Source organism: Brassica rapa, chromosome A06, assembly GCF_000309985.2.
Source record: "Brassica rapa cultivar Chiifu-401-42 chromosome A06, CAAS_Brap_v3.01, whole genome shotgun sequence".
In the NCBI taxonomy this organism is placed as follows: Eukaryota; Viridiplantae; Streptophyta; class Magnoliopsida; order Brassicales; family Brassicaceae; genus Brassica; species Brassica rapa.
The window spans coordinates 8,503,013-8,523,518 of NC_024800.2; the positions used below are offsets into that span (position 1 = coordinate 8,503,013).

The 20,506-nt window shown below is 37.2% G+C and overlaps 2 protein-coding genes across 3 annotated transcripts; one reads left to right on the forward strand and one right to left on the reverse strand.

Annotated features, from left to right (window-relative positions):
* Positions 1 to 673: 673 nt before the first annotated feature.
* LOC103872940 lies at positions 674 to 13,633 on the forward strand. The gene is made up of 7 exons (XM_018659592.2): positions 674 to 1,065; positions 1,500 to 1,695; positions 11,085 to 11,255; positions 11,346 to 11,602; positions 11,702 to 11,958; positions 12,068 to 12,294; positions 12,380 to 13,633. Exons 1-7 carry the CDS (start codon positions 674 to 676, stop codon positions 12,578 to 12,580), a joined length of 1,701 nt encoding a protein of 566 aa, XP_018515108.2. The 3' UTR covers positions 12,581 to 13,633.
* Positions 13,634 to 13,949: 316 nt separating this feature from the next.
* On the reverse strand, positions 13,950 to 20,409 carry LOC103872816 (CO(2)-response secreted protease). 2 transcript variants are annotated; one of them, XM_009151256.3, is made up of 9 exons: positions 16,936 to 17,950; positions 16,597 to 16,850; positions 16,407 to 16,518; positions 15,809 to 16,322; positions 15,523 to 15,623; positions 15,191 to 15,433; positions 14,999 to 15,113; positions 14,724 to 14,934; positions 13,950 to 14,650 (listed from the first exon to the last, which is right to left on the reverse strand). In XM_009151256.3, exons 1-9 carry the CDS (start codon positions 17,124 to 17,126, stop codon positions 14,073 to 14,075), a joined length of 2,319 nt encoding a protein of 772 aa, XP_009149504.2. In that variant the 5' UTR covers positions 17,127 to 17,950; the 3' UTR covers positions 13,950 to 14,072. The 2 variants fall into 2 exon arrangements, with proteins under 2 accessions (XP_009149504.2, XP_018514926.1); XM_018659410.2 differs by lacking the exon at positions 13,950 to 14,650 and having other exon boundaries at positions 14,784 to 14,915; positions 16,936 to 20,409.
* Between the last annotated feature and the right edge of the window lie 97 nt (positions 20,410 to 20,506).

Consider the following 20,506-nt stretch of genomic DNA (forward strand, 5'->3'; position numbering starts at 1 on the left):
AGTGAGCCATCACCAGCAGAGACTGTCACCTGGTATGTCAACTTCTCACCATCTTTTGTAAACTGGAGTTTCTCTGGCGTCACCTGAATACTAAACCCTGGTGGTGTCTCCACGCTGACTGTGTAAACAGCCACACCGTCTCCACCAACATTAGTCGCTGTCCTGCTCACCGTCTTGTTCTCATTCCCCTTGTATCCGGAGATTCCAATTGATGGATAATTAACGGTTGAGATCAAGTCTAGCTTGGAATCTTCAGGGCAAGTGAAATTTTCTGGAACAGATTTTGATATGGTCTTGATTGTGCTTATGTTGTATCCATAGTAACAGAGGAAGTTCAAGTAGTCAACAGCAGTAGTCTTTCGCTTACATGGAATGCCTAAAAACCATTACTAGTGATCGTGATCCAACCTTCTTAAGTGACGTTTGGAGAGAGATGTTTCGAGTCCATGGCGTTGATCTTAACTTCTCTACGGCTTATCACCCTCAAACCGATGGCCAAACGGAAGTTACTAACAAAACTCTGGAGACATACCTGCGTTGTATGGTTTCCGACTCGCCTCACTCTTGGAGCTCCTGGCTTTCACTCGCAGAATGGTGGTATAACACTACATATCACTCTGCCATCCATAGTACACCGTTCGAAATCATTTACGGTCAACCACTCCCAACTCACATGCCTTACCTTCCAGGAGAAAGTTCTTCACCAGCCATTGACAGGACACTTCAGAAACGCGAAGCCCTCATCGATATGATGAAATTCCATCTCTTACGTGCTCAGAATCGGATGAAACAGTATGCCGACTCTCGACGTTCTGATCGCGAATTCACAGTTGGCGACTACGTATACTTAAAGCTTCAGCCTTATCGCCAACATTCACTCGAAGGTCGACACATGCCTCATAAGCTTTCACCTCGCTACTACGGACCTTTTCGCATTCAAGATTGTGTTGGCTCGCCCGCTTACAAGCTTGAGCTATCTCCGACTTCTGCAATCCACAATGTGTTTCACGTGAGTCAACTCAAGCTCTGTCCCAACCCGCCAAGTTCGATTCCTACGCTGCCACAGTACCTAAATGATGTGGGATCAAGAAAAGAACCTGAGCTTATTTTGGAAAAGAAAATGGTTAATCGGCAGAACAAACCAGTAACTAAAATACTCGTTCAATGGAAAGGTTCTACACCTCAACAAGCGACATGGGAATTTTATCAAGACTTCATTGCCAAATTTCCAGACTTTCATCCTTGAGGCCAAGAATGCTCTGAAGGAGGGAGTATTGTGACAGGATCACGTCGGTTCCGTAATCTTATTTCCTTATTTCTGGTTTTTCCATTTAACTAACATATGGCTTTATCGTTAATTTTCCTTTTCCTAATAGCTAAACCGCCTCTTTGGTTTGCTATATATATATATATATATATATGTAGCCTTAGGGCATGATTTATATCATACAATCAATAAACTACTTTTTCTCATCTTACTTATATCATACGAACGTAAGGTTTCTAAGAAGATCAAACAGGGAGAGACTTGAAGATAAATCAAACGGTGTTGGTGCAGTAGAGGCGGCGATGTTGTCTTTGTCCGTTGAAGATGAATCGAAAGGGAAGGAAACTGAAAAGGCGATATTGTCTTTGTCCGAAGCTGCCGAAAAGATCGATCCCTCAGATTTTGCAGCTTTCATGGGCAAAGTAAGGGTAAGTGAAGTGAATGCATTTGTTTAATCCCTCAGACAAAATCGAATTTCAATTTTTGGTCTTTTTGTTTGTTAACAGGCTGTGCCAGAGACTGACTTAGAGCATCTCCAAAAAGGAACTCTATTTTGAAGTTTCCGAAACTTTATATATGAAGTTTCAATGTGTTCTTCTCCAAAAGTAAAACTTCAAACCTAACTTTAAAATTATTTATATTTTACACTATGGTCCTTATATTTGTCATAGTTGGTGTAAATTCATAAAACTTCTATAAATAACTAATACATATATATAAATATTACAGAAATATTAATTAAAATAAAATCTTACACTAAAATATAAAATTATAAATAAAAGTACATAATTAAATATTAAACTGCAAGCAAATATTACATTTTCCATAAAATTATTTCCATAATGCTCTCATATATGATCAACTAGTGCATTTCGAAGTAAGAAATGATTCTCTTTATTTTTTATTTGTAGATTACGAGCCAAAAATTGTTGAAATCAGATATCCTCATAATATGGCTGCTGATAGTTTGATATCATCAAACGAAAAAAATCGTTGATCTTTTAAAAGAAAGTACAACAAGCAGGGAAAAAAGTCATGAGATGATTGAATTACGACTGCAAAATAAAGCAAAAAAGTTAACTCTTAAAGAAGTAAAAGAGGAAAATAAAATATTGCTAAAAAACTTAACTTCTATGGATAATGTTAATATTCGTGAATACATTCGATCTGAACAAGAAAGAATCATACGAAAAATGCGTCAAGAGCAACAACAACAATCATCTTCGGTTACACAAAATTTATTTGAACAATATTTTGGAGATTTTGGAGGTTCCGGAGCAAATTTACCAGACTATTAGTGTTGTTATAATATTTAAATTTGAGTAATAATTATGTCTTCATGTGTCTTTTTAATAAGTTTTTATTATGGTTTTTTGTAATATTTTTTTTGTTTAATTCTAGTTTTAAAATATTATAAATGTTGTTTTAAATTTTTTTATTTAATTTCATGTGTAAAAATTAAATTTATAAAACAAATTTGAAATATTTATGAGATATAAAAGTTTTAAGGATTAAAACAATATACAAAAAAATATTTAAGAATTATAAATACAATATATAATTGTAAGGACCAAAATGCAAATAAAAAGATGAAACTTCAAATTTGAAGTTTTGAAAAGTGAAACTGTATATTTGGAGTTTCACTCTTCAAAACTTCAAATTTGAAGTTTTGAAGTTCTTTTTTGGAGAGCAAAAAACTCTATATTTGAAGTTATAGAGTTTCTTTTGGAGATGTTCTTAGTGAGGATTAACTGTTACCTTGTGAGAGCATTTTCCCAAGTACCGCCATTACCATGGTTTAACATGATAAAGACATCTCCTTTGTCCGATGTGAGTTTACCTTTTCACTACAAGAAAACGTATCTTTACCGAGGAAGTTTAACGAGGAAAAATAATCCTCGTAAAAAAACGTTGATTTTGCGAGGAAAGTACGTTGAGAAAGAAAAGCATCGTTATTTCGTCGTAAGGTAACGACAAAAAATATTCGTCGTAAAGACGATGTAAATTGACGTGGCTTTTACGAGGAAATAGTTTTTCCTCGTAAAAGCCACGTAAATTTCGCGAGTGCTTTACGACGAAATATTTTACGTGTACTTAACGAGGAAATTTTGAATCCACCAACTTGGTAGGTGGCTCACGTTTTTTTTTTGGCCATACAATTAATTTTCGTCGTAATTTCATAGTAAAATTACAACTACCAGATTCGAAATTTTCTATAAATATGGATGTTGGAACATCATTTTAAACACACCAACAACAAAAAACGTGAAAGAAAAAAAATGGCTGGCTCTGGGACTATTTACGAGTTGCGGAATTGGATGTATATGCATAGAGATGCTAACGGGAGAGTGACGAAAGAATACCTTGCGGGGCTGGAGACATTTATGCACCAAGCAGATTCAACACCGCTCGCCCAAGAAAGTGGTAAGATGTTCTGTCCTTGTCGGAAATGCAACAATTCGAAATTGGCAAACCGTGAAAATGTTTGGAAGCATTTAATAAATAGAGGTTTCACGCCAAATTACTATATCTGGTTTCAACATGGGGAAGGTTATAATTATGATCAGAATGAAGCTAGTAGTAGTAATAGCAATTTTCAGGAAGAACCGGTTAATCATCATTTGCATAATGAACATAGTTACCATCAGGAGGAGATGGTAGATTATGATAGGGTTCATGATATGGTAGCTGATGCATTCGTAGCTCATGATGAAGATGAAGAACCTAATATAGATGCAAAAAAGTTTTACGGAATGTTAAACGCGGCGAATCAACCACTTTACAGTGGTTGTAGAGAAGGTCTCTCTAAATTGTCGTTGGCTGCTAGAATGATGAATATTAAAACTGATCACAATCTACCTGAAAGTTGCATGAACGAATGGGCGGACTTGTTTAAAGAGTATTTGCCGGAAGACAATGTGTCTGCTGATTCTTATTATGAGATTCAGAAATTAGTTTATAGTCTTGGGTTGCCTTCGGAGATGATAGATGTCTGCATCGACAACTGCATGATCTATTGGGGAGATGATGAGAAGCTAGAAGTATGTCGATTCTGCAAGAAGCCACGATTCAAGCCGCAAGGACGGGGACGTAATAGGGTACCGTACCAAAGGATGTGGTACCTACCAATTACAGACAGATTGAAAAGATTGTATCAATCAGAGCAGACTGCTGCAAAGATGAGATGGCATGCCGAGCATACTCAGACGGATGGTGAGATGACTCATCCATCAGATGCAAGAGCCTGGAAACATTTCAACAAAGTACATCCGGATTTTGCTAGCAATAGCCGGAATGTGTATCTCGGATTATGCACAGATGGATTTAGTCCGTTCGGAATGTCAGGGAGACAATATTCATTGTGGCCAGTCTTTCTTACGCCATACAACCTGCCACCGGAGATGTGCATGCAACGGGAGTTGCTATTCTTGACGATATTGATACCTGGTCCGAACCATCCAAAAAGGTCCCTGGATGTTTTCCTACAACCACTGATAAAAGAGTTGAAGGATTTGTGGTCAACAGGGGTGAGGACGTATGACTGTTCAACGAAGACGAATTTTACGATGCGAGCTATGCTTTTGTGGACCATAAGTGACTTTCCTGCATATGGGATGTTGTCTGGATGGACTACACATGGGAGATTAGCTTGTCCATATTGTAATGGAACGACAGATGCGTTTCAACTGAAGAATGGTAGGAAGACAAGTTGGTTTGATTGTCATCGTCGATTTCTTCCCATTGGCCATCCTTACCGAAGAAACAAGAATTTGTTTAGGCACAAAAGGGTTGTGAGAGACACTTCTCCACCATATCTAACTGGAGAACAAATTGAAGCACAAATCGACTACTACGGAGCTAACGAAACAGTTCGTTGGGGTGGTAATTGGCATGTCCCTCGTAATATGCCTGATTCTTACGGTGTTCATCACAACTGGCACAAGAAGAGTATATTTTGGGAGTTGCCATATTGGAAGGATCTTCTTCTGCGCCACAACCTCGATGTGATGCATATAGAGAAGAATTTCTTTGAGAACATCATGAATACAATATTGAATGTCCCAGGGAAGACAAAAGACAACATAAAATCGAGGTTGGACTTGCCGGATATTTGCTCAAGAAGCGAGTTACATATTAAAAGCAATGGACAAGTTTCCGTTCCGATATTCAGACTGTCTTCAGAAAAAAAGTCGGTGTTGTTCAACTGGGTGGCATCAGAAGTGAAGTTCCCCGATGGGTATGTTTCAAATCTCTCTAGATGTGTTGAAAAGGGTCAAAAGTTCTCTGGGATGAAGAGTCATGATTGTCATGTCTTTATGCAACGACTACTGCCCTTTGCATTTGCGGAGCTACTTCCAACAAACGTACATGAAGCACTTGCAGGTTCGTAGTGTTTTATATCACAATAATTTTATAACGGTCTAGTTTGCAAAATAATATACGACTAACAATGTGTTTAATTGTTTTTGGAATATAAAAGGCATTGGAGCATTTTTCAGGGATCTGAGCACACGCACTCTTAAAGAAGAAGTTGTAGAACAGCTTCAGGAGAACATTCCCATCTTATTGTGCAACTTGGAGAAGATATTTCCTCCTGGATTTTTTGACGTCATGGAGCATCTAGCTGTCCACCTCCCATATGAAGCATTGCTTCGTGGACCTGTACATTACGGATGGATGTATCAGTATGAGCGAGCCATGAAATATTTGAAGGGAAAAGCAAAGAACCTCGCCAAAGTTGAAGGTTCTATAATTGCTGGAAGTTTGACGGAAGAAGTTTCTCACTTCACATCGTACTACTTTGCGTCAAAAGTACGTACCCGTAGAAGAGCTCCAAGAAGATATGATGATGGTGGAGTTGCGCCAACATATGCAGTTGCTGGTGTTCCAGACATCTTTAGCCAGATTGGACGACTCGGTGGGAAGTCTAAAGAGGTTTGGTGGTCGAGTGAACAAGACGCTCATAGTGCACACACCTATATTCTACTCAATTGCGAGGATCCATTGATGCGTTATTTTGAAAGGTAACATATATGGACACTTCAAAACACATATAATTAATTATATAATTGCAAGAGATTCATTCCTATGAAATGTGATTAATTTTACAGCCTATTTGTTTCTCAAGTCGAAGAAACATTTCCTGGTATATCCACAAGTGACGTAGACAAAAGGAAAGATCAGCACTTCATTAAGTGGTTGCGGAATCAGGTATTATAACTCAAACTATTTTTTCATACATGATTTGTATTTTAATGTTCTCTTTATTTTTGCAGGTTGATTATGACGACGATGCAGATTATCCTAAGTGGTTACACGAAGTAATTCAATCTCCACTTGTAAAGGTCACCACATCACAGATGTATTTCACACGAGGCTACACTTTTCACACATATGAGTATGGTAGACAGCGGGCGACCAGTAACTATGGAATATGTGTGAAAGGGGAAACAGATTTCTACGGGATCTTGACGGAGATTATTGAAGTCGAATTTCCAGGGATACTGAAGCTGAAATGCGTCATCTTCAAATGTGAATGGTTCGACCCCGTCGTCAACAGAGGTGTTCGGTCTAACAAATTTGGTGTAGTTGATGTCAACGGTGGACGTCGGTACAACAAATTCGAGCCTTTCATCTTAGCTTCACAAGCAGACCAAGTTAGCTTCCTTCCATACCCTCGGATGAGAGATTCGGGTATAAATTGGTTAGCAGTGATCAAAGTTACACCTCGAGGACGAATCATCAGTGGAGAAGAACCACCATTGCAAGAAGAACAGATAAATGAAGTCGAGGAACCTGAACAAGAAGTTGATGACATCCTTCTCATTGATCCGCATAATCACGAATACGAAGATCTTACCGATGATGCCACAGACGAAGCTGTAGAAGACGAGTTTAATGAAAATGATGATATTTCTAGTGATGACGAGAATGTCGATGTATCCGATTGATGTATTTGATTTTGTGTAGTTTGTTTTATGAATAAGGTAATGTGAGAGTTTGTTTTATGAATAAGGTAATGTGGGAGTTTGTTTTATGAATAAGAAATTGTGGGAGTTTGTTTTATAAATAAGTAAATGTGGGAATTGTGGTTTGGAATGAAAATAAAGATGGGGTTTGGAATATATGAAGTAGAAGATAAGGAATATGGGGTTTTGGGGTTTGGGGTTTCGGATTTTAGGGATTAAACGTACTGCTCGTTAATTCCTCGTAACCTGACGTCGAATGTACGACGTAATCCTCGTTTATTCCACGTAGGACAGAATCGTCGTAAAGACCTCGTAATGTAAATTGACGTAAATGCCACGTAAAGTAAATGACGAAGGAGGCACTCGTTTATTCCACGTAGGACAGAATCGTCGTAAAGACCTCGTAAGGTAAATTGACGTAAATACCACGTAAAGTAAATGACGAAGGAGGCACTCTTTAATTCCACGTAGGATGATTTCGTCGTAAACACCTCGTAAGGCCACGAGGACTTTACGACGAAATTAAAAAAGCGGGGCACGCTAATTCCACGTAAGCCAAAATCGTCGTAAAAGAGTCGTAAACTAACGACGATATTACGACGAAAATATTAAAAATACTAAAAAAAAAAGAGAAGAAAGATGCTTGAATCACATTTGGCGAGACTTACGTAAGTCTCGACCACATGAGTTCCAAATATCTTCTTCTCTTCTTTTTTTTTTCCAAATTTTCTAAATTGGTGAAAAGCGGGACTTGCTACTTCCTCATAGTATAAAAACTAGAAAAAAAGAAAAAAGAAAGATACTGGAATTATATGTGGCGAGACTTAAGTCTCACCCACATAAATTCTAATATCTTCTTTTCTTCTTTTTTTTTTCAAATATTTCTAATTTGAAAAGTATTTTGGTGAGGAGTGTGATTTGAGATAGGGTGTGTTTTGTGAGTTTGTGTGTGTGGTTTGAGAAGGAAAGTTGTGGGTATTTATAGAAAATAAAGGCTCGCTAATTCCTCGTAACTGGTTAACTCGTTAATTCCACGTAACCCTTTTCGTCGTAAAAACGTCGTTAACGAAAACGCGGGCCTTTGTATTTCGTCGCTATTTCGTCGTAACTGAAAACGCGGGCCTCTGTAATTCCTCGTAAGTTTACGAGGAATTACGAGGACAAGTAATCTTATATATATCCCGAGCGAGCTCGCTCCGTCTTTCCTCTCCACTTCCTCTCCACTTCCTCCCTAATTCGTAGCAATGGTAAGTCTCTCTAATTCCTCTCTAGTTTGATTAGTTTAGGATAGATTAGGTGGTTAGTATAGGGAATTTAGATAGGTTTACGGATCTTATGTTATTTAGTGTTGATTAGGTGGATAATGTTGGGAAGTATATGTTCACGAAAATTTAAAAAATTAAATTTTTTTCTCAGGTTCGAAAAGGTAGACTTACTGCCCATTACAGAGAGATGTTCGGTGAGCCGGGTAGTCGTTTAGACCCGTCGTCTTCTTCAGCTCCCGGTTCTTCGGGTCAGGAGACTGTCCCCGAGACTCAGTACACTCAGAGAGTCATTGGATCTCCTTCTTCTAGTGCACCATCGGTTCTTCACGTGCCTCCCCAGATGCCTCCTCCTCCTCCTGTGCCTCCTACGATGCCGGCACCTCCGATGCCCGCGGGCGAGATTCATCCCGATTTGATGGTGCCTCCGAGTGCTCCTTACTCGCAGTACACCGTAGAGGACATTCTCCGTCTGCCAGGCAGAGAAGGTTTACCAGTCATCGACCCCGACCGACCGGACGGAACTTTATGGTATGTTTCATTATTTTTTTATTCTTTTTAAATTCTTTTATAACTTTAAAAAATAATTTATATTTTAAATTTGTATTTTTCAGGTGGGGGATTGACGGATGTCTTGCATCGGACGTAACCGATACGATAAAAGGTTACTTCTCCATGGCACATCCGAACTGGAAAATGACGCCCCACTACGTCAGAAAGACGTGGTTCAAAATTTACGCTGTAAGTTCTATTAATTAAATATATATCTTTAAATTTTTTTATTATTTATATATATATTTTTTTCTGAAAAACTAATTATAAATTATTTTTTCCAACAGCAAAAATATAATTGGGCCTTGGGGATCACTGAGAGGGTGAGAAAGAAGTTTGAAGCGAAGGCGAAAGTTCGCTTGTTGGACACGGTCTCCAACTGGAAGGGTGACTGGATCGTGAAGGGGTATGAGCGTGGCAAACCCGCTGAGCTCACCACGGATGTCTGGGATGGCCTCATCCGATATTGGCGTCTTCCTGATTCCATTAGAATCGCCCAGTCTTGCTCTAACTCCCGTAACACAGTCGATGAGCACGGGAACGGGCCGATGCTTCACACTACGGGCCAAAAACCCCACGCCGGTGTCCGTTTGGAAATGGTAATTAAAAATTTAATTATATTAAATTTTTAGTATATTTTTATATATATTCTAATTAACAACTTTCTTAAATGTTTTTTTAGGCCAAAGAGACGGGAGAATTCCCGTCTCTTATGCAACTTTACGAGAGGACCCACAAGAACAAGGCGGGCCGATTTATAGATGGCAAGTCCGAGCAAATCTACAACGATTTGGCTGCTCGGGTTGAAGAACGCCAGACCCAGCTGACCCAACAGTCCACCGATGGATTACCCGTCACCTTATCCACACCTGAAGTGGATAAGCTTTACGAGGAGGTAAATTTTCTAAAATTTTAATTTTTTTAAATATTCATTTAATTTAACTTTAAATTTTTACTAACAAAATTTATTTTTTGTTTTTAAGGTTGTCCCTAAAAAAAAGGGACGGACGTTGGGGATTGGTTCCGTCAACGATGTTCCGAGAGCGACATCGTCTTATGTTCAGCGACGGGATGAGGAAGTCTCTCAGCTGCGTAGGGAGTCCGAAGAGCTGCGTAGAGAGTCTACTCAGCTGCGTATAGAGTCTACTCAGCTGCGATCTCGTATGGGTGGACTCGAGGGCTTCTTGGACGTTGTAGCGGCCACAAATCCGGAATGGGCGACTTTGTTGAGGACCATGCGACAACAAAATCCTATCCCAGGCCAGTCACCGACCGACGACTCACATGCCGAGGCGGATGTTCAGGCGAGGAGTGATGAATTCTACGAGGCGATTAATTAACGACCACCCTTAGTTCTTTTTAATTTCGGTTATTGTATTATGAATTCAAAACTTATTTATATATAAAATATTTTGGTTTTGATTTTTTTAGAATTTTAATTTTATTAATAATTTAAATAATTTAAATTATATTTATAATTATAATTTTTTATATTTCTATAAAATAATGAAACGAAGTAAATTCGTAGCTAATTTTGCGGCTTCTTTACGTGGAAGCTTAACGTGGTTTTTACGAGGAAACATTTACATGGAAATAACGTGGAAATCTATCAAGGTTTTTACGTTTTCTTTACGTGGAAAGCTCTCAAGGTATTTACGTTAATTTTACGAGTATTTATTTACGTGGGTTTTACGAGGAAAGCTTTTCGTGGTATTTACGAGGAAACTTAGCGACGTCCTTACGTGGAATCTTTACGTGGTCTTTACGACGAAATATCCTCCTTCGCTTTTACGACGAAATTATTTCCTCGCTAACTTACGACGAATTAGCGAGGATATATGCGTTACGACAAACGTATAACGACGAAACGGGTTTCCTCGCTAATTCGTCGTAACACTGCTTTTACGACGAAGTAACGAGGAAAACTGCCCTCGTAAAACTTGTGTTTTCTTGTAGTGTTTTTTTTTTTTTAAATAAAAAAAATCTTCAAGTCTTGTTTGTTAGAGTCCTGATATCTTGCTTGTTTATTAACAGGTTCCATTTTCTCATATTCCTAAGTCTGTCTACGAAAGAACAACAGTGGATTGGATCAACAAACTTCCTTTTAAGTCACACTGGAAGTTCGTAACGTGTGCACTTGATCGACTTCACCTTGATTGGGTATCACATGCCAGAGGCGAAGAACAACCTAATATCGAATATCAGGTTATTTTTGTTTGTATTATTATTCCCTTTGTTTTGTCTTCTTATTTCATTATATGTTCTACTTAGTTTGTGCTTTTGTAACAACATTAGGTGGGGACATTGGTTCAATTAGCCATGGTGTTGCGTGCTACACCTGATTCTTTGACTTGTCTTTTGCCGATGCTGAAGGGGAAACCTAAGTTTCATGGCCAAGAAAACCTTCCGCTTATCGTTTGGATGATGTCTCAGGCCTTCCATGATGATTTACCTGCTGCCTTGTATTCATGGGCGCTTAACTTGCTCCCACTAGTCGTTAACGAGTGCTACAGCTCTCACTCAATTCATCTCATCCTCCAATTTGTTGAGATGTGAGTCACAGTTTTTAATATTTTCTCCCTCTCTCTCTCCCTCCTCCTCCTGTCTGCTCTTGTATCTAATCTTTGTTTTTTTCTTTTTCTTTTCATCAGGATTTTGTCCTCGAATTCAGAGGCTCGGGCTGTACTCCTAAACGAACCTGTTAGGCATGGAGAGCGTCTGATTCCACCTTGTTCGTTTGAGATGTTGGTGCGGCTTACATTCCCTGCTCCATCCGCTAGAGTAGAGTCAACACAGAGGTTTGAGGCTATTTATCCCTTGTTGAAGGAAGTAGCCCTTGCACCAGATATTACTGCAAACGCACTGAAACGGATATTCACTTTTTCCTTGAAATTAGCTGGTGGACAAGGTATTGGTGGTAACAAATACGAAAACCTCTCTCTCTCTCTCTCTCTCTCTCTCTCTCTTGGCTTGGTGGTTCTGTTTGAATTCACCACCCTTTGCTTGTTTGTTTACAGGAAATCCTGCTCTAGCCAATGAAGCTACAGCAATCGCCATCAGTGTTTTGACACAAAACGTTGATTGCTTTAAGCAATGGGTTGTTCTCTACAAAGAGAATCTTGAAGCTAGCGTTGCTCTTCTTAATAAGCTTGTAGACGAATGGAAGTATCATTCCCTCAAACTTTCATCATCTTCGAGTGATACTCTCACTGTCAAGCATGCTATCAACAGCTTCAGGATGAAGGTAATAATAATGCCTCTCTTAGAATATTCTAAGCTTCTATTAACTCTCTGACCTCACCTGCTATAATATTATTATTTGTCTGTAGAACGAAAAAGCCATCACTGAAGATGTAGCCAATCCTTCTCTTTACAAAGAAGCTGACCAGGCGTGCAAACTGATCTCAAGTAGACTCTCCCGTGGCATCGGAATAGCACCCTTAACCGCTATGGTTATAGCAGGGGTTGTTGGAGCCGGAGCCGCACATGCTCTAATCTATCTTGCCAGGAGCAAAAAGTCCTTCTCTTAATAGATGTTTATCAGAATATTACTTGTTGGCTTCTTTTAATCCCTTTCTTTGAAGCTATTATGATATATATATATTTTATTGTAAAATATTGTTATTTAAGTTCGCACCTACTCACGATTATTATTCAAGTAGATTTAACTCACGATTACTACTCAAGTAATTTAAGGGTATTTGTGTTGTATAACCACTAAAAATTTATCATCATGTAATTAGCTTAAAAAAATTTGACCAAGATATTTAATGTATTTTCTACAATATACCAAAGTATCTTTCAATAGAATCATTTCATTTCTTCTCTTTCTTCTCTTTCTTCTCTTTCTTCTCTGTAATTAACATTTACTTTTTATCTAGTTGTGTAAATATTTGTCCAAAAAAATTAGTTGTGTAAATATTATAAATATATATTATTGTTTATATTTGGATTTAGTGATTGAGATTTGTATTATTTATGAGTTGGAGAAATGTTTAGTATTAGGAATTGTAAGTGAGTTTTAATCATATAATAATTCGACCAAAAGGAATAGAACACTCAATGTATCTATTTAGATAGTATAGTATAATATTATAAAATATTGTATTTTCTTAATTTTTTTTCAGTTGTGTAAATATTATAAACATATATTACTTTTTATATTTGGATCTAGTGATTGAAATTTAAAGTTTAGTATTTATGGTTTGGGGTAATGTTTAGTATTAGGGGTTATAGATAGGTTATAATCACTATTTCGGTAATATGGAATAAAACATTTGATGCATATATGTGTGGTCAATAAATATGTGACGTGGATGGTTTCTCCTTTTTTTCTTATCTATTTATATAGTGTAGTATAATATTACTAAATATTTTTGTAAAAATATTATAAATATATATATTATAGTTTATATTTGGGTTTGAATTTAGTGATTGAAATTTTGGGGTTTAGTATTTATAAATAGAGGTAATGTTAAGTATTAAGGGTTATGGGTAATATTATAAACTTATAATATTTCGGTCATATAGAATAGAACACTCAGTATATATGTATGTGGTCAATAAACATGTGATGATGATGACTCCTCTTTCTTTTCTATTATACACATTGACTGAAAACTTGTTAAAATGAGGAGAAAAACAGGTTGGAAAGCGGTTTAAATGTATGAAATTATATTATGTCAATATCAATGATGGTTACCTACACTGCCATCTAAATTCATCCTTAGCAAATCAATGATCTATACATAGCTGTTCCTCCTCTCATGATGCACAGAGATTATTCTCTCTGAAACTATTGATTCCACATGTGTCCTGTCCCCCATCTACTACAATCTAAATCTGTTTGCGAGTTGAAGTCTCTCTTTGATAACTTTCTTGCACCAATAGGAAATATGATAAGAAATAATACAAGAGCGTTCATTATTTCATTGTTCGGAAAAGATGTAGTTTTATTTTGATCTAAGTTGAAGTTTTATTATTCCACACCCATCATTACTGAACTTTAGTTTATACCATTACTCAGTTTGTGGTACTAGTCTCGCTACTAATTACAATTGGACTTCTGACTTTATACTTAGCATTAGACCAAGTAAGAGCCCCAAATACATCTTTCTTAAGTGAGCCATCACCAGCAGAGACTGTCACCTGGTATGTCAACTTCTCACCATCTTTTGTAAACTGGAGTTTCTCTGGCGTCACCTGAATACTAAACCCTGGTGGTGTCTCCAAGCTGACTGTGTAAACAGCCACACCGTCTCCACCAACATTAGTCGCTGTCCTGCTCACCGTCTTGTTCTCATTCCCCTTGTATCCGGAGATTCCAATTGATGGATAATTAACGGTTGAGATCAAGTCTAGCTTGGAATCTTCAGGGCAAGTGAAATTTGCTGGAACAGATTTTGATATGGTCTTGATTGTGCTTATGTTGTATCCATAGTAACAGAGGAAGTTCAAGTAGTCAACAGCAGTAGTCTCGTAGACCAGTCCTGGTTGCATTGATGCTGTTGTGCTCAGCTCTCCTGATCCAGTGTCATAAGGCGTGGCTGTTGCACCAGTTTCTGTTGTTATAAGGCCTTTGTCATTGTTCGTTTGAGTCGCTGCAAACAGTATATGGTGAGAATCACTGTTATACCATAATCACAATCTATGCAAATGGAAAGAGACTTTAACCTGTTGTCATAATTGCTGATCTGATGGCGGATGGACTCCATGTGGGATGGAGTGATTTGATCAGAGATGCAACAGCTGTGACATGAGGAGCCGCCATGGAGGTTCCTGAGATGACGTTGAACTGAGAAGGCGGCTTGCCTTCCAGTGAAATACTTGTGTCCTTCCCTGTCCAAGCAGCGAGTATCGCCACTCCTGGTGCTGTAATGTCAGGCTGTATATAGAGAGGTAAGTAGATGTTCTGATCATTCCCTAGGAAGGCCACAAGTTGAATTTACCTTGAGAATGCTTCTTGTGATGCTTGAAGGACCTCTGGAAGAAAAATAAGCAACAGAAGGAGCAGGTGTGAACTTCTCAACCGTTACAGTGGGAAGAATCGTTGCCACAGGATCCCTGCAACAAAAGGTTTCAATAATTAGATCTTGTCTGAGTAAAGTACAGTTCATGTGATCTTTTGAGACTGCAAGTACTTGGTAGAGTTGACATAGGAGTAGATCTCAGCTGCTTCCTTTGAGTCAATTACGGTCGTAGGAAAAGTGCCATAAGCGCTAGCAACTGCTCTTGTTCTATCATCTACAAAGATGCAACCGATGCCTCCCTTGCTCTTCACTTCATCACTAGCACTTGATGCATAAGATGATCCATCGAAATTCTCGCATAATACAATCTTCCCTTTTACCTTCTCTTGATCTAGAGAACCATAGTCACAAGTCCTGAAAACCCAAGTATTTTATAAAAACATTTGTTAGTAATTCTCTTAACATATGTTCAGTCTTTGAATATCCACAGTTGTTTAATAAACCTGGCTGAACTTTCAGAAGCATCAGCGCTTTTCGCAGACTTGCCATAAATCAAAGGATATACAGGAGACTTACTAACATTCCCAAAGTGTATTCCTTCACCCTGAAAAATGTTTGCAAACCTGAACACTCAGTGTATGTGTTGAGATTTCAAGGGATATAAATATTTCTTTAAGAACTTCCATTAAAAAAAATTCAAAATTTGGGGGCCTATTTATATGTAAATAACTTTCAAATTTTTTGTGTTTATGTCTTTGTATAATAACATCTCTATGTTTGGATTTTTACCTTGATGACTTTACTGCCGCCAAGCACAACATCAGACTCTAAGTCTCTGTCAATAGTGTTTGCTGCAACAGTCATTATCCAAGGTGCAGTATTTACAACCGTACCACCATTAGGACCATCATTGCCCGCAGAGCAGACCACCAAGATCCCTTGCTCCACCGCATGAAAAGCTCCAATGGCTATAGGATCAGTGTTCAGCTCGATGTGAGCATAAGATGGAGCTCCAAGAGACAAAGATAGAACATCAACTCCATCAGCTATTGCATCGTCGAAAGCAGCTAAGATAGAGGAGCCAGCGCATCCCCCAGGATTGCATACTTTGTACATGGCGATCCTAGCGTTTGGTGAACCTCCCTTAGCGGTTCCTGAAGCTACACCATAGTAGGACGCGTTCTCCACGGCTGATCCAGCTGCAGTGGAGGAGGTGTGAGTACCGTGACCGATCACATCTCTTGTGGTGAAGTATTCTGAATCATCATCAGGACTTTTGTAGAATCGTGCTCCGATTATCTTTCTGAAAAAAGACAGTACTCAAAAAAAGTTAGCAACATAATATATAGTGTAAATGTTTTGAAGTCTGTGAAAGAAAATGTGTAACCTGTTACAGTTAGAAGAGTTGAAGTCCTTTGCTTCCATGCATGTACCTTTCCACCTAGATGGAATTGGACCCATGTCTTTGTCATTAAAACTCTCTGATTCTGGCCATATTCCTGTTTTTTTTTTTCATATTGTATCAAACTCATAACTATATGATGTTGTAATGGATGCAATGAGTAAAAAGGCTTTACCTGTGTCTAGAATACCGATAATGCTATCGTATGATCCAGCTTCTGGTGAAGAAGGTGGACTAGAATCGATCTTTACAGCTGTTTGGTACTTGAGAAAATCCCACGAATGAGTTGTGTGAAGTTGGTAGTTTGGGTCAGGAAAAACCGACACGACTCCAGTTTTCTTGGCTATGACTTTGGCCTCTTCAGCTGACAAACGAGCAGCGAAACCAGTGAACCCGTGTTTATATGTGTGGACGATATCATTAGCTCTCCTACAACAACAAACCCATCTCACAATCCAGAAAATAAAACTATATGTTATTATGTAAATAACAAATGCATATTATGCTCAATAACCTCTTAAACATGGTGTTTATGAGTATCTGAGCTCTATAAGCGTTTGCGGCAGAGGAAGCCGATCCCATGTAGACGATGTAAACCCCATCACCATTTCTCAATCCAGCTTCAGTTTCTGCCGTAAATGAGATGCATAGAAGATAGAGAAACATTAAGGAGAAGGGTGAGAAGAAGAAGAAAAGACCTTTCATGACTGAACTTTTTAGTCACTTAAAGACTAATTATTCACATAGTGTAACACAAGCAAAGGGTATTTATAGAGGTTGAGAGATAGTTGGAAACTAGAGATAGAGCAAAAGGAATCACGAGTCTCTAATGCTTGAGTTGCTTATCCCACTTTGAAGAGTTGGTGGGTTTTTGAATTGGGCAGAAAGTTGAGATATAACAAGCTAGTGATCTCACCACTATCTTCTGTTCAAGTCATTACATCACTTCAACATGTTTTTTTCTTCCAATGTTCCAAAGACTTTGAACAAAATGATTACTACTTCATTTCTTATTTACACTTTGCAAACTTCATCTCTAGATAAGATTAAGCCATTTTAGTTTTGTGGTGCTGAGTATAAGTGTCTAATAAACAAAAGATTCTTGACACAAAATAAAAGAATATGAATTAAGTCTACACTAATTTCAAAGTATTGAGGTTCATATACATGTGCTCATATAATAATAATCTCATAAAATGATTGTTTAAGTAGCCAATAAAAAGAGAATGTGGTGCTGGCCTGAGTGCTATTCATATGGATTCTATCCAAAGCATGCTTACAAACTTCTAATGTGTAACCGAGAACATATACATTTTTATATAGCAACTTCCACATTTTTCATTTAAAAAAATAATATTGTATTGCCGACGTTTTCAGTGGCTCAGAGTGGAATGCACTCGTGCTACTTTGGGAATGTATGTATTTATCGTCAGTACCTTTCTTTTTGACTAATACCTTTAAATAACACCAAATTATGTTTATAACAAAATTTGTGCACAAGGAAAAAAATCCTAAATAACATTAGTTTAGAAATTCAAAACATATTTGTGACAAAAAAAAGAAATTCAAAACATATATTTTATTGTATGTTTGGGTTTAATGATTATGATTTTGGGAGTGAGATTAGAGTTTAGGAGTTAGAGTAATTTAATGTTTTTCATGTTAAATAGATGCTATTTTGAGAATTTTGATTATTGGGTGATATTTTCTGATAAACTGTAATCATCAATACATGCTTAGTGATCTTGATTTTTGTTATCTAGGATTTGATTGGTAATTTTAAATTAAATTAGAGTAAAAGAAAAAGGTGAAACGCTCGAGTAAAACTAAAACTTGTGAAAAATGAAAAAAAAATAACATAAGCATTTTTATTCTAGCAAAATATTAGTGGTATATGAATTTGTAATGATTGCTAAAATTCTTAAATTATATTGTTATTGGTTAAGTGGATTCTAACATTCCACACTTTCATCTCAACAAAAGACTACTGCGGGGAGAAGTTGGTCGTGGCGATGATAAAGGGGAGACTGTTCTATTGGATCCTAAAGCTTACTATGGAAGTATTCATCCTCCTTGTGTGACTTTTTCGTCACTTGGTTGGATGATTACCAAGCTGCTGATTTTCCTTCTCCACCTCACAAGCATCATGTATCTGTTTGGGTTGCTCTTCTCAAAGTTAAACACCTCACATACAGAAGCTTTCAGCTGAAATCTGCCAAGAAACTTTTCTCTATGAAGACTACATTGCTTCACTTACCCAATCAAGAGAGTTGTTCAAAGATAAATTTTTCTTATGGACTGCATGTGAAAAGAGTGACACAAAGGAAATTTTCTTGTATGTTGTGAGAGATGTTGTAGAAGAAGGAGAACTCTGTCTCACACCATTCGATTCACCCACTTTAGATGACCTCCTTAACACAATCGAGAGGCACCACTTCAAGTATGATGCAACCATCAAGAAAATTGATCAGCTCCACTTACTATCCACGCAAAAGGTTAATTCTGGATCTTAATTTTCTTTGATTAACAATAGAAAGTTTTGCTAATCTGATTTTTGCAGGTAGCTGTAACCGAATCAAAAATTCTGTTGATTGAAGTTACAAGGAATAAGTTGGTGGATAAGCTTGTGAAGCTGTCTTTTTTTTACTACTGTTCTTACATACAACAGCCAGTGAACGACTTTGTCATGGGACAGTTGATGCATGATGCTGAAAGAAGAAACTAAAGGTATGGGCCTCTTCATGTTGTTCTAGGTTATATACCGCTGTGGCTCTTGTTTCTCCGTTTGTTGTTCATGACAACAGACACTATGTCTTCATCTCTCAGGTTCATATTTGTAGATAGAGCTTTGGAACTTCGAAGTTGGGATGATCAGTGGAAGGACTCGTCTATGTTCTGCTCGGCCTAAAAGATATGACAACAACACATGAATCTTCTTTTAACACTTTGATCATGCATTTTGAAAACTTCACTTTACCTTTGACTACGGAGATAGAGTTGTGAGACTCAAAAGGTTGTTCTTTTCCATTGTTCAGTTTGAAATATCTTGCACTTTGAATGTTTGAGTTTGAGAATTTTATACAAGAGCGTTGGTAATATCTCGTTCAGCATAGATCTTGCATATGTTCTTTCTCTGTTAGTGGTTCTTTCCCCTGAAACTGCTGCAGCAAGGTTCTTTATACCATCAGTATTTGTAGGATTGACCTTACTTTCTCCCCATAGCCACACCCGGTATGTATTGTTAATCAGAGTCAATCTTGATGCTGCAGTTTCAAGGGCAAGTAAGCTTCTCATAAGTACTTCAAAAGTTAAAACAATTAAAAATTAAAGCAACAATAATTTAAATGGGTCTAAATGTGTTAGTACAAAATTTGTGGATTTAAATGGATACTCTTAATAGACCTATTTTTAAATGGGTCTAAACGGGTAAACATGGTGGGTTTAGATGTGGTGGATTTTACCATTTTAACATCCCTACGTACAATGATGTGAAATGGTTTTTTTTTTGTAATTCGGTGAATCACCAAATACTCAAATAGAAAAGGCCAACGTGTGGTGAAGATCTACGAATCATAAGCCACATACTTCTATTGTACAATTTGGTATATAGTAAGCAAGTATCGTTATATTATATGACACATAATTGAATCATTTCATATTAATTCACCACCATGACAAGTTTAAATGATATTCTTCAGACTATTCATATATCCTTCAGGTCATTCATATATATTCATTAGTATATATATATATATACTATGATCAATAACATGAAGAATTAATAACACAATTCTATATTATAATTATTATTATGAAAGCACCTGCATATATACCGGATACTAGGTGTTTTGCCCGCATATGCGGACATAATCTTCTTATGAATACTTATTAGCTTATGTTTTTTTAGATATAATTCAGAAATATATATGTCAAATATTTTTCATCAGATATATACTTATTATTGTGTTAAATTATTTAAAACACTCATATCTTAGAAATAATTCAGAAAATATCTTTATATAAATGTTGTTGCTTGATTAATATTTAATTATAAATTGTTTTGTATCTTAATTTTAAAAAAAATT

Bases quoted from the DNA above. Each gene is read 5' to 3' on its own strand.
- LOC103872940 (XM_018659592.2), top strand. From the start codon at position 674: ATGCCTTACCTTCCAGGAGAAAGTTCTTCACCAGCCATTGACAGGACA. The intron at 11,256-11,345 runs GTTATTTTTGTT...TAACAACATTAG, and splicing joins AACCTAATATCGAATATCAG to GTGGGGACATTGGTTCAATT. The intron at 11,959-12,067 runs GTATTGGTGGTA...GTTTGTTTACAG, and splicing joins GAAATTAGCTGGTGGACAAG to GAAATCCTGCTCTAGCCAAT.
- LOC103872816 (XM_009151256.3), bottom strand. From the start codon at position 17,126: ATGAAAGGTCTTTTCTTCTTCTTCTCACCCTTCTCCTTAATGTTTCTC. The intron at 15,114-15,190 runs GTACTTGCAGTC...CTTTTGTTGCAG, and splicing joins TCCTATGTCAACTCTACCAA to GGATCCTGTGGCAACGATTC. The intron at 14,651-14,723 runs GTTAAAGTCTCT...TACTGTTTGCAG, and splicing joins ATCAGCAATTATGACAACAG to CGACTCAAACGAACAATGAC.